Source organism: Coregonus lavaretus (assembly GCF_964263955.1).
Source record: "Coregonus lavaretus genome assembly, chromosome: 12".
Taxonomy (NCBI): domain Eukaryota; kingdom Metazoa; phylum Chordata; class Actinopteri; order Salmoniformes; family Salmonidae; genus Coregonus; species Coregonus lavaretus.
Genome location: NC_139999.1, coordinates 19,231,895 through 19,255,266, shown reverse-complemented (window position 1 = coordinate 19,255,266; position 23,372 = coordinate 19,231,895). Strand labels below are relative to the sequence as shown.

At 44.5% G+C, this 23,372-nt stretch overlaps 1 protein-coding gene across 1 annotated transcript in view; it reads left to right on the top strand.

Moving 5' to 3' along the window:
- LOC311138255 (rho GTPase-activating protein 39-like) overlaps positions 1–23,372 on the top strand; it is a 67,753-nt gene that overhangs the window by 9,725 nt on the left and 34,656 nt on the right. The window contains exon 2 of the mRNA XM_084172933.1: positions 15,924–16,427. Coding sequence (XP_084029059.1) covers positions 15,924–16,427 — 504 coding nt within the window. The remainder of the gene's footprint in view (positions 1–15,923; positions 16,428–23,372) is intronic.

Sequence of the window (23,372 nt, the reverse complement as noted above, 5' to 3'; positions counted from 1 at the left end):
TAGCAAAAAATAAATAATAATAAACCATGGTGTACAAGACACCTGTCTGATTGGCTCCTGTCTGAGTGGACTGATCCATTGTGGAGGCCGTTGGGATGGCACAGTCCATCAGTCTAAGACGTGCTACTGAAATTGTATATGGTTATATTATGTAAGAACAATGGTGCAACACAAATAACAATTATATTATTTTATAACAAATGCGCTTTCTCTCGCGTTGGATAGTGGTTGTTGTCCGCAGTTTAGAAACACATCAGTGTGCTGTTGAATTGGCGCCTTTTCCTAGACCATGTTGCTATGTGCATAATAGCAAAGTTAACCAGCATATTGGTGTTGAGAACAATGCGGCGGAGGCAGCAGCGGAGTTAAGAGACGAGAAAACTGCTTTATAAATCATCCATATATATCTACTGAAATAAGACACATCCTGCTTCTGTTGCCTGTTTGAGTGTTTGGTTGATAGCCTACTGATTCTGTGAGCACCAAGCCTCACGCAACAATTTCACAAATTCTGCTATTTTTTATCTTTGCTATGCTGTAATAAAGGCTTTACTCTTTTTTTCCATTAGACCAGCCTCTGTTATTTATATAATTTATTTAGTGTTGTTTACACTGTTCCAAATTGTCAGACATTTTTTATTTATAATAATAACCCTCCTTTTTCCTTGATCTCCTTGTTATTGTTATTACTATTATTATTATGATCATCATTATAATAATAAGTAATGTCATTATCATTAGTAGGCTTAGTATAGCAGCCTTGTATAACCACCATCGAGCTGTAGGCCTAAGAGCACATCCTGTTTAGTCTTAATACCGTAATTTACTTAGGCCTATATTTCAATACTTATATAGGCTACTGTATCAATCATTCATTTATTCATTAATGTCATCATACAGCATACGAGTCATTCATGATGTGAAATGCAATCAAGCATTTTAGTTTTAAAATAAAATAAAGCGACCATTTAAAAATTTGCATAAACAATAAATAGGCCGAAGCAGTTTCATTTCAGAAATTGAATACAGAAATGAATGCGGCTGCAGCAGGGAGGAGAGAGAGACAACGAGTGCTAGTCACACAGTCACTCGCTGTCTCTTCTTTTTTTTTTACACAGCGCAGCAAGTTTGTGCCAGGCGGCACAATCAAATCAATTGCGGCCTCTAGTCATTTGTGCCTTCATTATTTCATAAAACAGTTTGCTTAAAGTATCAGAAAGCTCAGTGCATATAGTTGATTTGATTAAAACACATAGGATGTGTCTATATATGGAAAAATACACATTTGGACATTTCGACCAATCGATTAGTCGAAAGAACAGACGACTCTTGGTCGACCAATAATAGTTTTCTACACTTCTGAAGAGAACTGACAGACATTGTATAGACTGCAAAAGACAAGTTGTGGAATGTCCACTTTGGGCTGGACCATTGATTTGGAACAGACAGAACCCAGCTCCAATTATGACACACCTAATGGCTCCCGGACAGAAAATAAAAATAAATAAATAATAAAAAAGCAGACAGTCAGATTTGGAGGTGTGCAGTATCACTCACAGGTGATACTACAGTGATTTAAGATCACTTAGTAGAAAGCAGGTGTTATATTCCCTCTCCAAGGAATGTGTGCATTTTATTCTGGGACTACTCAGTCATCATGGCCCTTGTGGAGGTGACCCTGCAGAGTGGAAGCATGTACAGTACAGGCTCCTGGCCTCTCCCTGCTAACCAGGCAGTATGTGGCACCAGGGCTGATGGCCTTGCTGGGGCTTAAAAGTGCTTTACCTTTCTTCCCCTCCTTGGCATCCTGCCCTCCCTCCCTTGCTCCGTGCCTGCACGCCTCTCTCCTGTGCCTGATCTGATCTTTTAACACAAGGCCAGCTTTGTCATGCCTGACATATCCTCCATGAAAAATAACCCCAGCACTGCCTCCCATGAACAACTGCTGTTGAGCCCCTTCAGGGAGGGAGGACGGGGGGGGGGGCAAGAAAACTAAGAGTGTGCAAAGCTGTCATGAAGGCAAAGGGTGGCTACTTTGAAGAATCTCAAACATAAAATATATTTTGATTTATTTAACACTTTTTTGGTTACTACATGATTCCATATGTGTTATTTCATAGTTTTGATGTCCTAAGAGTGTGCAAAGCTGTCATGAAGGCAAAGGGTGGCTACTTTGAAGAATCTCAAACATAAAATTTATTTAACACTTTTTTGGTTACTACATGATTCCATATGTGTTATTTCATAGTTTTGATGTCTTCACTATTATTCTACAATGTAGAAAATAGTAAAAATAAAGAAAAACCCTGGAATGAGTAGGTATGTCTAAACTTTTGACTAGTACTGTATATCACATTTTAAAGAGGCAGACAGCATGCACCCTTCATGGTCTGATTTTAAGCACATTGCTGTTCGGTCTACAGAAAAAGGTAGCCAAGCATCATGTTTTAATCCTGCCATTTATTGTGTTACCATGCCAGTTGTTGCGGAGCCATCTATAATTGATTGGGGATTCAGTGGTGTTCGCAGGTGTTAAACATGCAATACACACACACACACACACACACACCAATTGTGCCGTCGGTTTATGTGACCACTGCCACTGGTGGAATGGTTGGAATTAGAGGTGAAAACAATAGAAGCAAAGAATGTGTGTGACAGGTGCAGAGCAGTTCCAAGTCATCTGAAACAGGTGCACTCTCCCCTCTCCCTTCAATTGTTCTCTCAAGCCTAGATGTGGGCTCCTGCCTGTATCTGTCCAGTATGTTGACCCAAATACTCTATCCTATTCCTAACTCAGAAACAGAGTTTAGCTAGTTGTTAGAACTTTCATCAAACATCACTCTAAATGTAATTCATAACCAGTAGCCTACATGTGACTCATATCCATACATTACATATATAATCTTTGTTTACTTAAGCTTTTAGCTCCCTTGCGTTCAATGCAGAGAAATTGATATGCATTTTTACATTTACATTTTAGTCATTTTAGCAGACGCTCTTATCCAGAGCGACTTACAGTTAGTGAATACATATTTATTTTTTATACTGGCCCCCCGTGGGAATTGAACCCACATCCCTGGCGTTGCAAACGCCATGCTCTATCAACTGAGCTACATCCCTGCCGGCCATTCCCTCCCCTACCCTGGACGACGCTGGGCCAATTGTGCGACGCCCATGAGTCTCCCGGTCGCGGCCGGCTGCGACAGAGCCTGGATTCGAACCAGGATCTCTAGTGGCACAGTTAGCACTGCGATGCAGTGTGTTTTGGGGGCCCCCTATCTCTAGCACACAGTGTACACTACAGGGGTCATGGTACAGTCTGAATTACACACTGCTAATGGAGCTACTGCAGAGCACACTCAGTCCATGTCTTTACAATACATTACAATGTTTTACAATATTTGGATAAGCACGTTGCCTGGCAGCTATGTTGTATAGACTTTGAACGTAATACATAATCAAACAGAAGGCAGCCTTTGCTAGATTATTACTCCTATTATATTGAGCTGCATGCCACTGCTAGCACGGCTGGGCTGGATGGCATCATATAAGAGTGAGGTCTTTATATTGTCTGATTCTAGCCTCGGACACATTTCCCCTAGATCCCTGCAACCTGTTTTGCAAGGTGAGCAGAGATGATTTTAACTCAGAATTTCTGAGATTGTTATTTTTAAATAGCAGATGTGTAAATACACTCAGGAGGACTTAGATAGTTTGGCAATTTTGGCTTGTGCTGGCAGATGGTGCGCTAGGTTAGCTAAATAAAAGACAGCCCCTGTTTGAAACATCAGCCTGGGCCGGTCCTCAGGAGACCAGGCACAGAGTCTCTCTCAGAATAGCCTGTTGTTAGGCGAGGTTAGAGGTTGATTTACAAGGGCGTAAACGTTAAAGGATAAGTGGTTGTTTTTTTACAACCAAATCTCTATTTTTGATGTAAATGGAATGTTATAGAAGGGTCCTGTCACGCCCTGACTCAGGGGACGTTTATTTGTTGAGTCAGGGTGTGTATATTCCATGTTGTGTTGTTTCTATGGTGTAGTATCTGGTATGTCTATTTCTATGTTGGCCGGGGTGGTTCCCAATCAGAGGCAGCTGTTGCTCGTTGTCTCTGATTGGGGACCATACTTAGGTAGCCTTTTGGCACCTGTTAGTTGTGGGATCTTGTTCCGTATAGGTTTGTTGTGTGTACCTTAAGACTTCACGTATCGTTTGTTTGTTGTTTTGTCGTGTTTGCACAGTTGTAATAAACATGTACGCTTATCACGCTGCGCCTTGGTTCGACCAATCTTTAAACGATCGTGACAGAAGATCCCACCAAATGAGGACCAAGCAGCGTGTCCAGGAGCAGACAACCTGGACCTGGGAGGAGATCCTGGACGGGAAGGGATCCTGGACTTGGGAGGAGATTCAGGCCGGAATGGATCGCCGTCCTTGGGAGGAGACAGTGGAGGCGCGCTATAGAGAGGAGCAGCGGCAACGCAGAAGGTGCCGGCCGAGGAGGAAGGCCGAGAGACAGCCCCAAGAAAAAAATTTGGGGGGGCTAAAAGGGTGGTTGGCGGAGCCTAGTGTTAGAGCAGAGCCAACTCCCCGTACTCATGCAAGGAAGCGTGTGACTGGGCAGGCTCCGTGTTATGCGGAGCTACGTACTGTGCCGCGAGTGTTCCGGCACAGTCCTGTACGTCCTGTGCTAGCACCACGCACGTGTCGTGCGAAGATGGGCATTCAGCCAGGACGGGGTGTGCCGGCTCAACGCTCGTGGTCTCCAGTACGCCTCCTCGGTCCCGTATATCCTGCGCCGGTGCTACGTACTGTATCGCCAGTACGCGTGCACAGCCCCGTACGTCCTGTGCTAATGCCTCACACATATTGTGTGGAAGTAGGCATCCAGCCAGGACGGGTTGTGTCAGCTCTCCGCTCCACACCTCCAGTCCGCCTCCACAGTCCGGTACGGCCCGTTCCTGCTCCCCGCACCAAGCCAGTGGTGCATGTTCCCAGTCCGGCCCGGCCCGTTCCTGCTCCCCGCACCAAGCCAGTGGTGCGTGTTCCCAGTCCGGCCCGGCCCGTTCCTGTCCCTCGCACCAAGCCAGTGGTGCGCTTCTCCAGCCCGGTCCGGCCTGTTCCTGTCCCTCGCACGAAGCCAGTGGTGCGCGTCGCCAGCCCGGCCCGGCCTGTTCCTGCCCCTCGCACCAAGCCAGTGGTGCGCGTCGCCAGACCGGCCCGGCCTGTTCCTGCCCCTCGCACCAAGCCAGTGGTGCGCGTCGCCAGCCCGGTCCGGCCTGTTCCTGCCCCTCGCACCAAGCCAGTGGTGCGCGTTGCCAGCCCGGTCCGGCCTGTTCCTGTTCCTGTCCCTCACACCAATTTTTTTGACATTTGCATAAGTATTCAGACCCTTTACTTAGTACTTTGTTGAAGCACCTTTGGCAGCGATTACAGCCTTGAGTCTTCTTGGGTATGACGCTTGGCACACCTGTATTTGGGGAGTTTCTCCCATTCTTCTCTGCAGATCCTCTCAAACTCTGTCAGGTTGGATGGGGAGCGTCGCTGCACAGCTATTTTTAGGTCTCTCCAGAGATGTTAGATTGGGTTCAAGTCCGGGCTCTGGCTGGGCCACTCAAGGACATTCTGAGACTTGTCCGGAAGCCACTCCTACGTTGTCTTGGCTGTGTGCTTAGGGTCATTGTACTGTTGGAAGGTAAACCTTCGCCCCAGTCTGAGGTCCTGAGCGCTCTGGAGCAGGTTTTCATCAAGGTTCTCTCTGTACTTTGCTCCGTTCATCTTTCCCTCGATCCTGAATAGTCTCCCAGTCCCTGCCCCCGAAAAACATCCCCACAGAATGACGCTGCCACCAACATGCTTCACCGTAAGGATAGTGCCAGGTTTCCTCCAGACTTGACGCTTGCCATTCAGGCCAAAGAGTTCAATCTTGGTTTCATCAGACCAGAGAATCTTGTTTTTCATGGTCTGAGAGTCCTTTAGGTGCCTTTTTGGCAAACTCCAAGCGGGCTGTCATTTGCCTTTTTACTGAAGAGTGGCTTCCGTCTGGCCACTCTACAATAAAGGCCTGCTTGGTGGAGTGCTGCAGAGATGGTTGTCCTTCTGGAAGGTTCTCCCATATCCACAGAGGAACTCTGGAAGTCTGTCAGAGTAACCATCGGGATCTTGGTCACCTCCCTGACCAAGGCCCTTCTCCCCCGATTGCTCAGTTTGGCCGGGCGGCCAGCTCTAGGAAGAGTCTTGGTGGTTCCAAACTTCTTCCATTTAAGAATGATGGCGGCCACTGTGTTCTTGGGGACCTTCAATGCTGCAGAAATGTTTTGGTACCCTTCCCCAGATCTGTGCCTCGACACAATCCTGTCTCGTAGCTCTACGGACAATTCCTTTGACCTCATAGACAGGTGTGTGCATTTCCAAAACATTTGTATTTAATTTTTGATTTAACCTTTATTTCACTAGGCAAGTCGGTTAAGAACAAATTCTTATTTACAATAATGGCCTTTTATAGACAGGTGTGTGCATTTCCAAATCATGTCCAATCAGTTGAATTTACCACAGGTGGACTCCAATCAAGTTGTAGAAATATCTCAAGGGATGATCAATGGAAACAGGATGCACCTGAGCTCAATTTCGAGTCTCATAGCAAAGGGTCTGAATACTTATATAAATAAGGTATTTTTAAAAAATTTAAAAAATCTCTTTTCGCTTTGTCATTATGTGGTATTGTGTGTAGATTGATGAGGAAAATGTTGTATTTAATCAATTTTAGAGTAAGGCTGTAACGTAACAAAATGTGGAAAAAGTAAAGGGGTCTGAATACTTTCTGAATGCACTGAACTACTGGACTACTGGTATCGTTTTAAAATTGAGAACATATAGCTGAACAATATGTAAACAATGGGTGAGTTAAGCTATTTTCTGCTTCAGATACCACAATGTCAAGGGGTGCATTGCAAATGCCCATAGGGCTAAATTCCATCATACTGTAGGCCACTGTTTCCCAACTACGGTCCTCGAGTACCCCCCAACAGTACGGTTTATTGTAGCCTCGGACAAACACACCTGATTCAACTTGTCAACTAGTCATCAGGCCCTCGGAGTTGAATCAGGTATGTTTGTCCGGGGCTACAACAAAGATGTCTGTTGTTGGGGATACTCAAGGACTGGAGTTGGGAACCACTGCTGTAGGCCTATTGCTGCATTGGCATTGCATGCCATTATCAGCTGCAAAATGGGTTCACATGGCTGATATCCTGAAAAGATTGTGACAATCAAATAAAACTAATTGGAGAGCTTATGACTGAACAGAAAGGTCATGTTCATTTGAAAATACAACACAGAAATAGACAAATTAGAGACAGATGTCCTTCCCCTCTATATTGCAGGATTGTGATCTGTGATTAATCAACATTGACACTAGTTCATCTTGAATAATAGTCAGGCTAACAATTTAAAACAAGTTTAAACACTTAACTTCAAAGAATCAACACTTCAATATAATTTCAAAGTGTACAGGTAAGCTAACTCATACTGTATGTAAAGGTTAGACATTTTAGTAACAAGTAGGCTATTATTACTAAAGCATAATTTCAGGTGTACAAAATAAAGTCAACACCAGAGGTGGCCAACCTTGCTCCACTGATCCCTGAGGGGAGCAGACTTCTTTTCCAGTCCAGCAATAGCACACTTTTTAATTTTTTAGCAGACACTCTTAACCCTAATTGCTCCTGTAAGTCGCTCTGGATAAGTGCCTTGCTCAAGGGCACATCGACAGATTTTTCACCTAGTCGGCTCAGGGCTTAGAACCAGCGACCTTTCGGTTACTGGCACAACGCTCTTAACCACTAAGCTACCTGCCGCCCACACTTGATTATTAACTAATTAGGTTTGATACATTGAATCAGGTGTCATTGTGCTGGGCTCGAACAGAAGCCTGCACACCCTGCAGGGTTGGCCTGCTGTTGTCATAATAGGTTTATAGATTGTGTGTGACTTTAAAACTTTTTTTCACAAGATGTGCTAACATACGTACACATACGGTAGATATACAAAAGTATGTGGACACCCCTTCAAATTAGTGGAATCGGCTGTTTCAGCCATACCCGTTGCTGACAGGTGTATACAATCAAGCACACAGCCATGCAATCTCCATAGACAAACATTGGCAGTAGAATGGCCTTACTGAAGAGCTCTGACTTTCAACATGGCACCGTCATAGGATGCCTCCTTTCCAACAAGTCAGTTCGTCAAATTTCTACCCTGCTAGAGCTGCCCCGGTCAACTGTAAGTGCTGTTATTGTGAAGTGGGAACGTCTAGGAGCAACAACGGCCACACAAGCTCACAGAACGGGACCATTGAGTGCTGAAGGGCGTAGCGCGTAAAAATTGCCTCCTCAGTTGCAACACTCACTACTGAGTTCCAAACTGCCTCTGGAAGCAATGTCAGCACAAGAACTGTTCGTCGGGAGCTTCATGAAATGGGTTTCCATGGCCAAGCAGCCACACACAAGCCTAAGATCACCATGCGCAATGCCAAATGTCGGCTGGAGTGGTGTAAAGCTCGCCGCCATTGGACTCTGGAGTAGTGGAAACGCTCTCTCTGGAGTGATGAATCACGCTTCACCATCTGGCAGTCCGACGGACTAATCTGGGTTTGGCGGATGCCAGGAGAATGCTACCTCCCCCAATGCATAGTTCCAACTGTAAAGTTTGGTGGAGGAGGAATAATGGTCTGGGGCTGTTTTTCATGGTTCGGGCTAGGCCCCTTCATTCCAGTGAAGGGAAATCTTAACGCTACAGCATACAATGACATTCTAGACGATTCTGTGCTTCCAACTTTGTGGCAACAGTTTGAGGAAGGACCTTTCCTGTTTCAGCATGACAATGCCCCCGTGCACAAAGCGAGGTCCATACAGAAATGCTTTGTCGAGATTGGTGTGGAAAATCTTGACTGGCCTGCACAGAGCCCTGACCTCAACCCCATTGAACACCTTGGGATGAATTGGAACGATGACTGCGAGCCAGGCCTAATCGCCCAACATCAGTACCCGACCTCACTAATGCTCTTGTGGCTGAATGGAAGCAAGTCCCCGCAGCAATGTTCCAACATCTAGCGGAAAGCCTTCCCAGAAGAGTAGAGGCTGTTATAGCAGCAAAGGGGGGACCAACTCCATATTAATGCCCATGATCTTGGAATAAGATGTTCGACGAGCAGGTGTCCACATACATTTGGTCATGTAGTGTACCTAGCTACAAATGCATTTGGAGTTACAACGATAAATACAGCAAGATGCCTAGCTAACCATATTTAATTCACTTACATAACTTTACATACTAAATAATGGGCAATCTTCCTGAAGTTTCGGTGGTAGCAAAACGCAGCCAGCCATGTGGACGATTGGAGGACTTCCAACAACAGACTGATTTTGGTCTTCCAACATGATGCCTGGTGCGGTTGATAGGTGATTTATGACGCAACTGTAAGCCCTCTATGAGTTTACCAGTCAAATTGACAGGGTTAGAGGTTCCAAGCCTGTTCTATTCATTCTATTTCTATGTGTGCTGCTGCTGCATTGTGGGGAGTGTTGCCTAGGCTACAACACCTTGCTTGTTTCAGCAAGGAACAACAAAGTTTCATAGGTTGTTAAGAGTCCATGTTACGCCAGAAACAGGCTCAACCACACAAATGCCTGGCCGTTCAGTCTTCAGTCAGCTGTTCATTCCACATAAACATTAATAATAAGTATTATTATTTTTCTTTACGGTTATTTAATTTTCATGACGGTCTTCATCCTTAACCGTCGGTTACACGCTTGTACGATAATTGTGCCAGCCCTAGTTATGCCCCATTGGTTTCGATTTCTGTTGACTTGAAGCAGCACTGTCAGTGAATCAGACATGCCACACTAGCATTGGAACGATAAGTTCCACTTCAGCCGTTAGCAGACTTATCTGCCTTTTACGTCAGCTTGTATGGCTCCTGTTAGCCCTGTACAGAACCCATTGTGTATAGGCTCCTGTCTGCTCAGTGCGCTGTGACTGAGGTACTTGGAAGAAAACCGTTTCTTCACAATAGTTTATCGCTCTGAGGCAATCAATTTAAGCTGGACTGGAATTTGAGTTCGATTGAAAACCAAACCTAAACAATGACAGAACTGTGTGTTGCCCTATTTTTAGACAATGCAATGTCCACTCCTATGTTTTGCACTGCTGGGAAAATTGCCATTTACACTTTGGGCTGTTTTAAAACAATGTAGAAGATACCATGAGCAAAATGCTGTTGTTCTGCCTTCTGGGAAAACGCCATTCAACATATCCAAGTTAGTTTGGGACCAAACTGTAAATTGTGGGTGATAGATAAAGTTATTATTCAGAATAACTGACACACAAGGGCTAGGAGAAACAGGATAGAGGCGATAGTCGGCGTGTGTGTGTGTGTGTGTGTGTGTGTGTGTGTGTGTGTGTGTGTGTGTGTGTGTGTGTGTGTGTGTGTGTGTGTGCATGCGCACGTTGGTCTTTTGGTTTCGGTGTAGCGCTCTGCTCTGTCGCGTGTTCTCTGTTTGGAGAGGTGTTTTTCTATTTTACTTATTTTGAGTCATCCTAGAATAACCATGTGCAGACGTCTCCTTGACCCAGATGGGGGACAAAGGGCCAGTGTGCCTTCCATGGAGAAGAGGGAATGTGTTATCAGATCTAGAGAATAGTAAGCGCAAAACACCAGCATTATGAGGACATATTTTACCATTTTCTCTTAAGCACTGTCTTACCTCTGGCATAGTAGATGTATTGTGTCTAGGCTTCACATACAGTATTGTCCGTTGTGTCGGCTTAAGTGCCTCTCTCAGGAGTATAACCATAGCACTCTCCCAATACATCATGACTGCTTCAATTTAGAATACGTTATCCTGAAGAAAATCAGGTGTCACACGAGTACGTTTAATGAGTTAATTTTAGATCGTTATAAAACATTTAGAGTAGTGTTTAACTTTACTGTGGTTATGCAGACTGCGAGACACTGGTTCAGCAAGACACTGGTTCCACTTTGTGTCCTAACTACTGTTTATTTACCCAGGAGGAAAGGCCCTTATGCAACCACTATACCCCATGCTGCTCCCAGGGCCAGATTAATGCAGGAGCTTACTGGGGCTGAATCCCCTTGGCCCAGGCCCGTGGGGGGACCAATAAGCAGCAAAAAAAATAAAGGAAATATATACAGTATACAGTGGGGAAAAAAAGTATTTAGTCAGCCACCAATTGTGCAAGTTCTCCCACTTAAAAAGATGAGAGAGGCCTGTAATTTTCATCATAGGTACACGTCAACTATGACAGACAAATTTAGAAAACAAAATCCAGAAAATCACATTGTAGGATTTTTTATGAATTTATTTGCACATTATGGTGGAAAATAAGTATTTGGTCACCTACAAACAAGCAAGATTTCTGGCTCTCACAGACCTGTAACTTCTTCTTTAAGAGGCTCCTCTGTCCTCCATTCGTTACCTGTATTAATGGCACCTGTTTGAACTTGTTATCAGTATAAAAGACACCTGTCCACAACCTCAAACAGTCACACTCCAAACTCCACTATGGCCAAGACCAAAGAGCTGTCAAAGGACACCAGAAACAAAATTGTAGACCTGCAACAGGCTGGGAAGACTGAATCTGCAATAGGTAAGCAGCTTGGTTTGAAGAAATCAACTGTGGGAGCAATTATTAGGAAATGGAAGACATACAAGACCACTGATAATCTCCCTCGATCTGAGGCTCCACGCAAGATCTCACCCCGTGGGGTCAAAATGATCACAAGAACGGTGAGCAAAAATCCCAGAACCACACGGGGGGACCTAGTGAATGACCTGCAGAGAGCTGGGACCAAAGTAACAAAGCCTACCATCAGTAACACACTACGCCGCCAGGGACTCAAATCCTGCTGCGCCAGACGTGTCCCCCTGCTTAAGCCAGTACATGTCCAGGCCCGTCTGAAGTGTGCTAGAGTGCATTTAGATGATCCAGAAGAGGATTGGGAGAATGTCATATGGTCAGATGAAACCAAAATAGAACTTTTTGGTAAAAACTCAACTCGTCGTGTTTGGAGGACAAAGAATGCTGAGTTGCATCCAAAGAACACCATACCTACTGTGAAGCATGGGGGTGGAAACATCATGCTTTGGGGCTGTTTTTCTGCAAAGGGACCAGGACGACTGATCCGTGTAAAGGAAAGAATGAATGGGGCCATGTATCGTGAATTTTTAAGTGAAAACCTCCTTCCATCAGCAAGGGCATTGAAGATGAAACGTGGCTGGGTCTTTCAGCATGACAATGATCCCAAACACACCGCCCGGGCAACGAAGGAGTGGCTTCGTAAGAAGCATTTCAAGGTCCTGGAGTGGCCTAGCCAGTCTCCAGATCTCAACCCCATAGAAAATCTTTGGAGGGAGTTGAAAGTCCGTGTTGCCCAGCGACAGCCCCAAAACATAACTGCTCTAGAGGAGATCTGCATGGAGGAATGGGCCAAAATTGGGCCAGCAACAGTGTGTGAAAACTTTGTGAAGACTTACAGAAAACGTTTGACCTGTGTCATTGCCAACAAAGGGTATATAACAAAGTATTGAGAAACTTTTGTTATTGACCAAATACTTATTTTCCACCATAATTTGCAAATAAATTCATAAAAAATCCTACAATGTGATTTTCTGGATTATTTTTTCTCATTTTGTCTGTCATAGTTGACGTGTACCTATGATGAAAATTACAGGCCTCTCTCATCTTTTTAAGTGGGAGAACTTGCACAATTGGTGGCTGACTAAATACTTTTTTTCCCCACTGTAAATGTAATATATATACATTTTCTTATCATACTGCAACTGCCAACCACAGGAGTATTCAGGAGCCCGCTCTCAATGAGGCAGCCTGCTGCCGCTCTGCTAATCGTCAGATTGGGAAGGAGAGGAGGTAGGGGTAACTGGGGGTCCCTGCCTTGATTGGGTAACTGATTAATAGAAAATAAAATAAAATATAAACTGCATAATAAATAAAGGTCAAGAGCCATGCGTCCTCCGAAACCGCACTGCTTCTTGACAACACTGCTCGCTTAACCCAGAAGCCAGCCGCACCAATGTGCCAATGTGAAACAGCGTCCAGCTGTTGACCGAAGTCAGCTTGCAGGCGCCCGGCCCACCACAAGGAGTCGCTAGAGCGCTATGGGACAAGGAAATCCCAGCCAGTCAAACCCTCCCTTAATCTGAACGACACTGGGCCAATTGTACGCCGCCTCATGGGTCTCTCGGTCACGGACAGCTGTGACACAGCCTGGGATCGAACCCAGATCTGTAGTGATGCCTCAAGCACTGCGATGCAGTGCCTTAGACCGCTGCGCCACTCGGGAGGCCTCATGGATTACATTTTTATCACGAGCACAATTAGGTAACTGCCAAAATAAAGGAAACCCACACCATAACATATTATTTGTATCCTTCATTGTTTCCTTTATTTTGGCAGTTACCGGTTGCCTATGGTCGGGAAGGCTGCAATTTGGCCAGCATGTGTCCCGGGGCCTATGATTTCTTTATTTGGCCCTGGCTGCTCCTACACAGCTGTGGCCTTCACACATGACCTTTAACCCCTGGTTTCCTGTCAGCACGTTCGCGTTGCAGCGTCTTGTTCACGTCTCTCCGCTGCTGTGTTTTCTCTCTCTGTTTTTTCTCTCTCATTACAATAATGTAATGGCAAACACTTGACTTTGACAGGATGGAATCCAGAGTGAAATGCTCTTCTTGCTGCTGTAAGGGAAAGCCTCTATGGGGGACTGGGAGCTGAAGGGTGGGGTGTGTGGAATAGGACTATTGACTGCTTGGAAGGCCCGTGATGATACCAGTATCGTGATACTCGTCAGCATCGTGGCGAGGAAACAAAACACAAAGCGGACTGAACTTATTTAGGAAACAGCCCTAATGTTGGAAACAAGCATCATTATGTTGTCATCCAGAGTCACATTTATTTATTTTCCAAGCTATAGCACACAATATTTTACATACAGCAGGTTTTTAAAGGACCAAAGAGTTTGGTCTGCTTTGTGTTTTCATTTTTTTCATGAAAAATATATTGCGATACTGGTATCACAGCCCTACTGCTTAGGCCTCCAGTTTGACTATACCTTCATTACCACCCCTTAAGCTGGTGATCCATCAGTGTAAATATTGTCCCCTCCTCGACTGAAACAAGCCTACCCATGGTGCCTCACTGCAGGACTCTTTTGGGATCAGCTAGACTTGTAAACGTTACCCCCTCATCATGCCCATCCCTCATGACCCAAACACTCTCTCACTCTCTCTTTCTCTCTCTCTTTCTCCCTCGCTCTCTCTCTCCGACTCACACACTTACTCTCGCACTCACATAGTGATGTATGTGGACACTTAAATACTTTCACTGCAGATACTCAGAAGAACAGGGCTAAGTTACAGATAAGATACAGATGTATTTGTCTCTCTTTCTTGAAGAGGTTGGTCATATTATAGTCATATTCTGTGACACTGAATTATGTGTTCTTGTTCACAGTGGGAGCCAGATGGACAGTAGAGACGCACACACTGACAGTGACAGCACACAGGCAGGGGTGGTTTAGAGGGCCTCTGTCCCCCTGTATGTTCACCTGAATGTGGCTGAAGAACAGGGCAATACATAGATTGTTTCCAAGGTGCTTTATGCCGAATGCAAAGGTAGTACTGTCAACTTGGCTGGCACTCTGCTCTTCTGAGGCTATTTTGAGGCTGGGGGTGCAGGGGACTTACTTGGCAGGATCACAAGGAACAAATGTGGGCATGTGACAGGCACTGTGGGCTGTGCTGGACACCCTGCGCCCCCTCTCTACCACAGGTACCCTGGACATGTGTCCCAAACTGGAGGGAAAGGGAAAGAGACCCTGTGTCCATGAACTGGGAGTGCAATTCCTATCTCTACCTTCTGCCTCCCCTCCTCACCAACCCCTCCTTCTGCCCCTCCTCCTCACCAACCCCTCCTTCTGCCTCCCCTCCTCACCAACCCCTCCTTCTGCCTCCCCTCCTCACCAACCCCTCCTTCTGCCTCCACTCCTCACCAACCCCTCCTTCTGCCTCCACTCCTCACCAACCCCTCCTTCTGCCTCCACGCCTCACCAGCCCCCAGCCTGGTTCTCAGCCCAGTAGAAGGACACAGGCTCCGGCTGGCTGTGGTCCCTCATGGATTCATTGGCACACTTAAAGCTGCTCTGCATCAGGAAACTAGATCATAACATCATCACACTCATCATCAAACATCAGAATGAGCTGTATCACTTTTCAGTTAAGTCAGGAACCCATTTTGATTCAATCTGACAGGTTACCCCCTTCTCAATGACACATTCCTCTGTACCCTGTCTGTGTGTATGTGGGCCAGTCTCTCCCCCTCCCCACCCCGGCCCTCTGTGTTCTGATGAGTTAGCTGCTAGTGTTCCTCACGCTATGCCCTGTGTGATGCTGCTGGAGAGGATAGTGCTCTCCAGGCCTGCTGGCTGCCGGCTGTGGTCCTAGTGCCGTACTGAGTGTGTCCACCTGTCCCTTAGTCAGATTACAGACACACAGTGCTACTCCTGCTGCTCCTCTGCCCACCAGAGGGATGACATCACTGCTGAATCAGCGTTCTATAGCACTGTCTCACACACAGATGGACACGTGTTGTGGTCGCAAACATTCATACTCTCCATATGGGTCATGTGAGGGTGTTTGCAGTCCGTGTTTGACTGTTTAAGTTGTGTACAGGTTGTTTGTTGGATGAGCAACATGTAACAGGGATGGTCATTTCAGTAGGATTTCCAGACCGAACCAATTGTTTGTGTTATTAATGGCTTCAAAGCTGTTTGCCTCTTCCTCGTTGTTCTCAGTCCTAACAGCAATATTTCCTGTGTCTGTTTTCAGTCCTGATTGGGTGGAGATCCTGGAACCACGCTCTCAGGAGCGCATGTACCTGAACCTGGCCACCGGCGAATGCGGCTGGGACCCTCCCATGGGCATCCCTGTTCGTCAGGCCGACGGTAACCAGTGGTGGGAGCTCTTTGACCCCCAGAGCGGCCGCTTTTACTACTACAATTCCATGGGACGGCGGACTGTCTGGCACCGACCCCAGGGGGGTGACATAGTGCCCCTGTCTCAGCTACAGGCTATGAAGCACTGTTCTGAGGCCAAGCGGGCTGGGGAGAGCGGAGAAAGGCACCATGGGGCAGGAAGCCTGGTCAGTACAGGGAGCCAGGGACGCCGCACCCCTCTCTCAGAGCACCATGGGGCAGGAAGCCAGGGGCGCCGCACTTCTCTCCCAAAGCAGGAGAGCTCCGTCTCCAAAACCCCTGAGACCCCCAGCGAGACCACGGACATGAGAACAGCTCAGGGAGACAGCAGCTCGGATGGAAGCAAGGCGTCACTGAAGTACGTCTGATCTGTCTGTTTTACTGTTGAATCAAATTACTGTTGATAGGGAGGACGTAGATGTACTTAAAAATTAGAGGATTATATTTAAGTAAAGAGGACAGGGTAATAGCAAAAAACGGATCGTTATCCCACCATGTGGCATATTGACTTTGGGCATGAGAAATTGTTGGATTATTTAGACTTTTGACCAGTAAGACTATTTCATTCTCACTTATCTTGACATTCCACATGCCACATATTTCCATAATTTTCTCTGTGAACCACACCGCGGCCGTGTAAAGTAAATTGCTACCAAATGCAAAGACGAGTGCAGTCATAAAGTACATGACATTCCCTCTCCCCTCACATTGGTAGAAAGACCCTGTTACGAACCCCGTGGCTCTAAACGTCTAGGGTGGATGGACATGAGACCCGTAACATAAATTATGCAAATTATAAGTGTGACATGGAACAGTGAGAACCAAAAATGACACAACAACCATGAACTACCGTCAAACTTAAATGGTTTATTGCTAAACACACGGTAAAGGTTTGGGAAAAAGGGCTGAGCAGGACCCAAGAAATGAAACAATAGTGTCAAAACCCCCTAAACTGATCTAGCCTGCCTAAAGAACCGCTAGGCTACTGCTACCATACAAAAATACAGTGGGTGGTCCGCTCAGGTCTAACTGGTGTTTATAGACAGATTTCTTCCTACGGGTAATGTACGCCCAAGGGCAACTAGCTTAAACTCCCCTTTTCCCAAAAACACACAAAGCTACTAAACAGGGTAATCAGCGATTAAATAAGTACACAGGATACAACAGTATCCACACTCAGGTAAAGAAATATATTCTAATAACGTTACCAACAGGGTAACCAACAACTTAGTGCGTACACAACACACAGGACACCACCGTGTCCATACTCACATATGGCAAAAAGTCTCTCTCTCTCCACAAACACAAGACTGGTTTTTATATAATGGAATGTGTGATTTAACAAACGAGTAACAGGTGGTGCAATGCACAGGAATGTTCACTGATTGGTCCAATCAGCAGACACCTCCACGACCACCAATCAGGAACATACAGGACACCTGTGATTAGGGCAGAAGGAGAGAAACACACAAGAACACAGGATACCTGTATCCGTAACACTCCCACCCTTAAAAGAGCAAACCACCATGGTTTGCGACACACGTACTATCACAACCCCCAAATTCACAAATCATCCTATCGGGATAACAAAAAAAACCTAGATCATCAAACACGAGACAAAGCATCTGCCAACACATTATCCAACCCCTCTTCGCAGAGGAATGGCCTCTGGGTACCTGGCGGCCACACACATAATTGTCAACATAAACTGGTTACCAGATTTTGTTTTTGGTAATGGTCCAACACAATCAACCATCACATGCTCGAATGGTTCACCTATGGCCGGTATGGGACAAAGAGGCGCGGGGAAAATAACCTGGTTCGGTTTCCCAACTACTTGACAGGTGTGGCAAGTCCGACAGAACTGAGCCACATCTTGTTTTAAGCCAGGCCAAAAGAAATGTCGCAAAACTCGATCATAAGTCTTGGTGACTCCCAGATGTCCGGACCACTGGTGATCATGAGCGAGGGATAAAACATTTTGTCGAAAGGCTGTAGGAATCACTATTTGGTAAACAGCATTCCAATCTCCGCCAGCGTCAACATGGGATGTCCATTTACGCATGAGGAGATTACCATCAATGAAGTATGCCATGTTTTTCTTCTTTAGCTCCTCCTCTGAGACAACACCAGAAAAACATTTAGCCAGGCTAATGTCAACCTGTTGGTTAGCGATCAGCTGCTCACGAGTAACTGGTAACTGTATTGCTTCAGCAACAAGTTCCACATCCTTCTTCCTTTCTCTGGGCTGTTGGTCAGACTGCACCAGCTTACCAGAGGTAGCACCCGAACTATCCTCTGGGTCACACTCTCTGAATAGAATCGTCTCTGACAAATCTATCACTTCACCCACTTGTCGTGCTTGAGCACGTGTGACAGCACAAGCGGGGAACACATCTGGATAACCCTGTGCCAGCTCCTCAGAGAGAGACTGGTCACTTTTATCCAATACCTCCAATATGGGTATTACCTTTCCTCCGGCAATATCGTTGCCCATTATAAATGTCACCCCTTTTACTGGCAACATAGGACGTACGCCAACTCTGAACAATCCACTGACTAACTCAGAGTGTACGTTCACAAAGTGCAATGGCACTGGGACGAAACCCATTTCAATTCCTTGTACTAATACACTGGAACCACAATATGTATTATTAGACAAGGGCAACACATCAGCTAGTATGAACGACTGCGCCGCACCAGTATCTCTGAGGATTCTAACTGGACGCTGAGACGCTTCGTCATCCGATATAGAAACAAACCCCTCAAAAATGAACGGTTCATAACTGTGATCTGGGACAGGGACTTTCAAACCACATTCACTATGAGGCTTCTGTCTTGATTCCGGCCTTACAACCGTACGAATCAGCCCAACACCCGTTGGCGGCCTGGCGTGCTGAGTCATCCCCGGCTTGCGTTTAAGCAAAAAGCAATCACTAACCAAATGTCCCACCTTATGACAATAGAAACAGTGACGCACATCTTTTGGGCGTGCTGGATGTACTGCTGGTCGACTAGGACTAGAAGTTAGCAACTCCGCAGCCCTGCTCTCCGTACGAGCCGAAAACACGCTCTTATGTGTCAACACAAACTCGTCTGCCAATACAGACGCTTCCGACAGTGAGGATACTTTCTGTTCGTTCAGATAAACTACAATGCGTTCCGGTAAGCAATTTTTAAACTCTTCTAACAAGATTAACTCCCGTAGAGAGTTAAAATCAGTTACCTTACTTGCACTGTGCCATTTGTCAAACAGATTTCCTTTGTCTCTAGCAAACTCCACATAAGTCTGAGTAGGAGACTTTTTATGAGACCTAAATCTCTGTCGATATGCCTCAGGAACAAGCTCATAGGCACGAAGAACAGTAGCTTTGACCACTTCATAATTCAAACTGTCTTCAAGAGGTAGCGCTGCCAGAACCTCTTGGGCTTTACCTGTTAGTTTACACTGAAGTAATAGGCACCATACCTCTTCGGGCCATTTCAATGCTACCGCTATACGTTCAAACACACTGAAATAGGAATCAACCTCTGACTCCTGTCGTATATGATGAATGGTGGTAATATTGCTGATGAACAAAAAGTCCGTTATGCTGCATCGTGTCAGAAGTTTTTATTCATACCACGAGGTTACAGCATAAATTCACAGACACGCGTTGCCTGGAGAACGCCTCCCAGATTGTTATGGCCGTTCTGTCGTCTCATCGTTTAACTCCTATTTATAACCAATGCAAAGGGAGGGGCTACTCCCTCTTCTGGCCAATCACCAGTCTCCCCTCGGGCGTCACCCTCCAAGCGGCACATTTCAAATAACATCATAAAACATCCCCCCTTTGGCCTGAACAACCAACATTCCATTTCGTCATGAAAAACATTTAACAAAGGCATAATCTTCAGATACGATATTCCCCCCTTTCGAGACGAAATAAACGTCTCGAAAACAAACAGAATAAGATTATGACTATTAACCATTTATCTCATTGAATATTCTTAACCTTAAACCCAAAAACATTCTCCTCTAGAGTGTAAATACCTTTCTATGAAATACCTGTTTATGAAGTGTGAATACATTACTATGACCCATGAAGAAATCTCTATGGAGTATAAATACATTACTATGACATATGAACAACTGTTTATGAAGTATGAACACATTACTATGACCCATGAAGAAATCTCTATGGAGTGTGAGAGCGAAAAACTGTCCAGCAGCCATCCATCCATATCAATCAAGACAGTAAAATTCTCTCACCGTCCCTCTGCCCCAGGCAACCACCGTCGGTACTCCAGATAACCTCATAACTCATGTAAATGCATTTGAAACTATGATGTAATTAAATACCCATGTAAACAAAATCCTATCCATAAATATCCACTCTCAGGCTGGTCAACCCATAGGACCTGAAAGGGAATCTCTCCCTGCTTAAACATTCTGTCCCTAACCCCATCGAAATAAACAAAAGCATCTACAATCCTCATCTGCATTCAATAACATCAAACATAATTATACTAAAATCAATACCTAAGAATATGACACAATTATGTATTACACATGTCTATATTTCATTGCAGACACTGGAATGTAGTCCACTACACTTCCTCTTCCTGTAGTGTCCTCTTCCAATGGACTTGTTGATGATGGAATCAGCCACACCATCCTTGTTTCCTCTCCTCCAGTCATATTGTCCCTTCATATTGTCTTTGTTTGAGTATTCCAATCTCCACATGTTCTCCCACATGTTCTCCCACATGCTTCTGGAATGACAAGAAAATAACCGACCAAACAGTATCCTTTGCAAAACAACCACTTTCAAATTAAACCTCCATTTCACCTAAGAATTTAAAAAATGATACATAAATGATGCATGAATCACATTATCCATTCCCCCCTTTGATTCATAAATCATACTAAAAATTATACTAATATTGAAAAAACAATTTGAAAAATCATCAAATAATCCAAAATGATATTTATCCCTCAGTTCCACTTGTCCATCTTTATCCAGATCAGGAACAGTCCACACCGGCATCTGAGTGTTGTCTCCAGGCACCACTTCTCCAACCTATCTCAATCTCATAACTTTCTCAAAAGTCAGTACAAACATCACACAGTGTTATCAAAGCTTAAACTATAATCTGACCCATCACTGCCCCTACTGGCCTAATTGATATTGCAACCAAATCCTTTCAAATGCATCCCTTACAATGCATCCATAACCCCAGTGATATTATCTGAACTATCTGGACTCACAGTAATACACTAATATTTATCAATATTATCTTCCCAAATGTTACACCATACCATGAATGAAGTCCCCCCTTCTCCCTTAAACTTATTCTTCAATGATAAGCTTGAAGACTATGACATGTCGCCATGTGTCTGCTAAATGACTGAAATGTAAATGTAATGTCACCCTTTTAACCCTAGATTTAGCTGTGTCCAATGCTATCCCTCTTATAATGGTAAAACCTCATATGGAAGCTTCAACGTTGACCTGTAACAACATCCTATCCCCATAGGGTAAGAATATACTCTATCATAATTTCCCCTTATCCTCTAAAATTCCCATAGTCACATTGTCAGTCAAAAGCTAATCTTTTAACCATCAAAGTCCTGCTCTTCTTACTACCTGATATATAAAAAGTAACCTATTATTTGTCATTACTACCCTTAAGGTCATGCTTATCCAAAGTTATCATCTAACATCCCAATCTGATCTTTCCATAAACATACCCCTTTCCTCATATGTTTTATTAGAATAAACACAACTTTTAGCCCTCAATATTTCACCTGAATACTTCAGGTTTCCACTGTTACCTGACTTTACATCTAACAATTCCCAATAGGATAATTCATTTACCCAAGAACACTTAAACCCTACTGTTTTGACAACAACATTATTTTATCTGTCAATGACTGTTGCCAATTCCACAGTTATGACAAAGCTCAAAACTGATCCACACCTGACAGAGGCTGCGCAACCGTCTAACAGGTCCTGGATGGAATTCTCAACAGACATGGACCCTCAAGATTCCTCACTGATTCCCACAGAATGAGTTAATCTATCTCTAATTTTCACAACAGAGGAACGAGCAGCACTGATCAGATGCCCCCCCCCTCTGTCATCAAAATCAAAAGACCCCATACTGTAGCTTCCATGACGAATCTCTATTCTCCATTTCAGATTAATCTATATTGTTTCTATTAATATCGGCTCTCCTTTTTTAACCCTATTCGTAATAACCTAAACCCCTGAGTCTCTCTTGCTGCCTCCTTCAATTTCAGAAAAGTTGTTGTCATCCTTCCTACATTTGCTATTACCATCGTATCATTAATCCCTTCCAAAGTTACCATTAAAGTAGTTGATTTAGCTGCTGTATTAACCCTAATTACTTCTAGTGCAAAATTTCCCATTATCCTCTGTGTATTATCTACTGTTGGAGTGACTACTGTCCATTCAGTTCTACTCCTCCTGAACTCCCTCAATGACTGTGAAAACTTCCACAGACTTCAAATTATCCATTATAAGCGTTACTTTATGAATTACATAGCCCTTTAACCAATAATTCCTAACCGAAACAAATTCTAATGCTTGCACTAGATAAGTACAGACATATTCTCCCTGACCTTTCTCTGTAACATTACGCAAAATAATCCCTTATTTGAGTAGGTGCAACAGCTCCTACTTCTGATCCTGCTAACCATACTTATCCTCCCTAATTATCTCTCTCTCTCGCTCTCTGTGAAAGAAACGTCATCATCCTAAATGGCATATTATAATTATTATTCTCCTACCCCTCATAACAGTATTTTCCCCCTATAATTGATGCTGGACCCTTAATCAAATGCGCTATATTTATGACTTTAATAACTATCAATGTTGAAAGAGTTAAATTACTTCTCCCTGTTGTTCTAATAGACTGAAGTGTTAATGTCCTTATTTACTCCTAGTTTTCCCCTAAGCTCTGAACTCTTTCCTTGTACTTCCATCTATCACCCCTAGTGTCACTTTTTCCCCCTTTCAGTTCTACCTCTAAACTTTAAACCTCCTGATTATAACAAAATACACCTATAATGACCTTGATCTCCCTACTGGACAGTGTCATTCATTACTGTTCTCTCTCACTACTAACTTTAAAACTTAGCTTACTGTCTCAGAGTTCCTTCACCCCTAGTTCTCCTAACCTATTTTAATCTAATCTTTTCTCTCATAACATTTAAAACCTTTTCCCCTGACTTATTGACAAAATCTCTTACCACCAAATTTTTAGAATATGTGATTGGGAAAGTTCCCCACCTGCT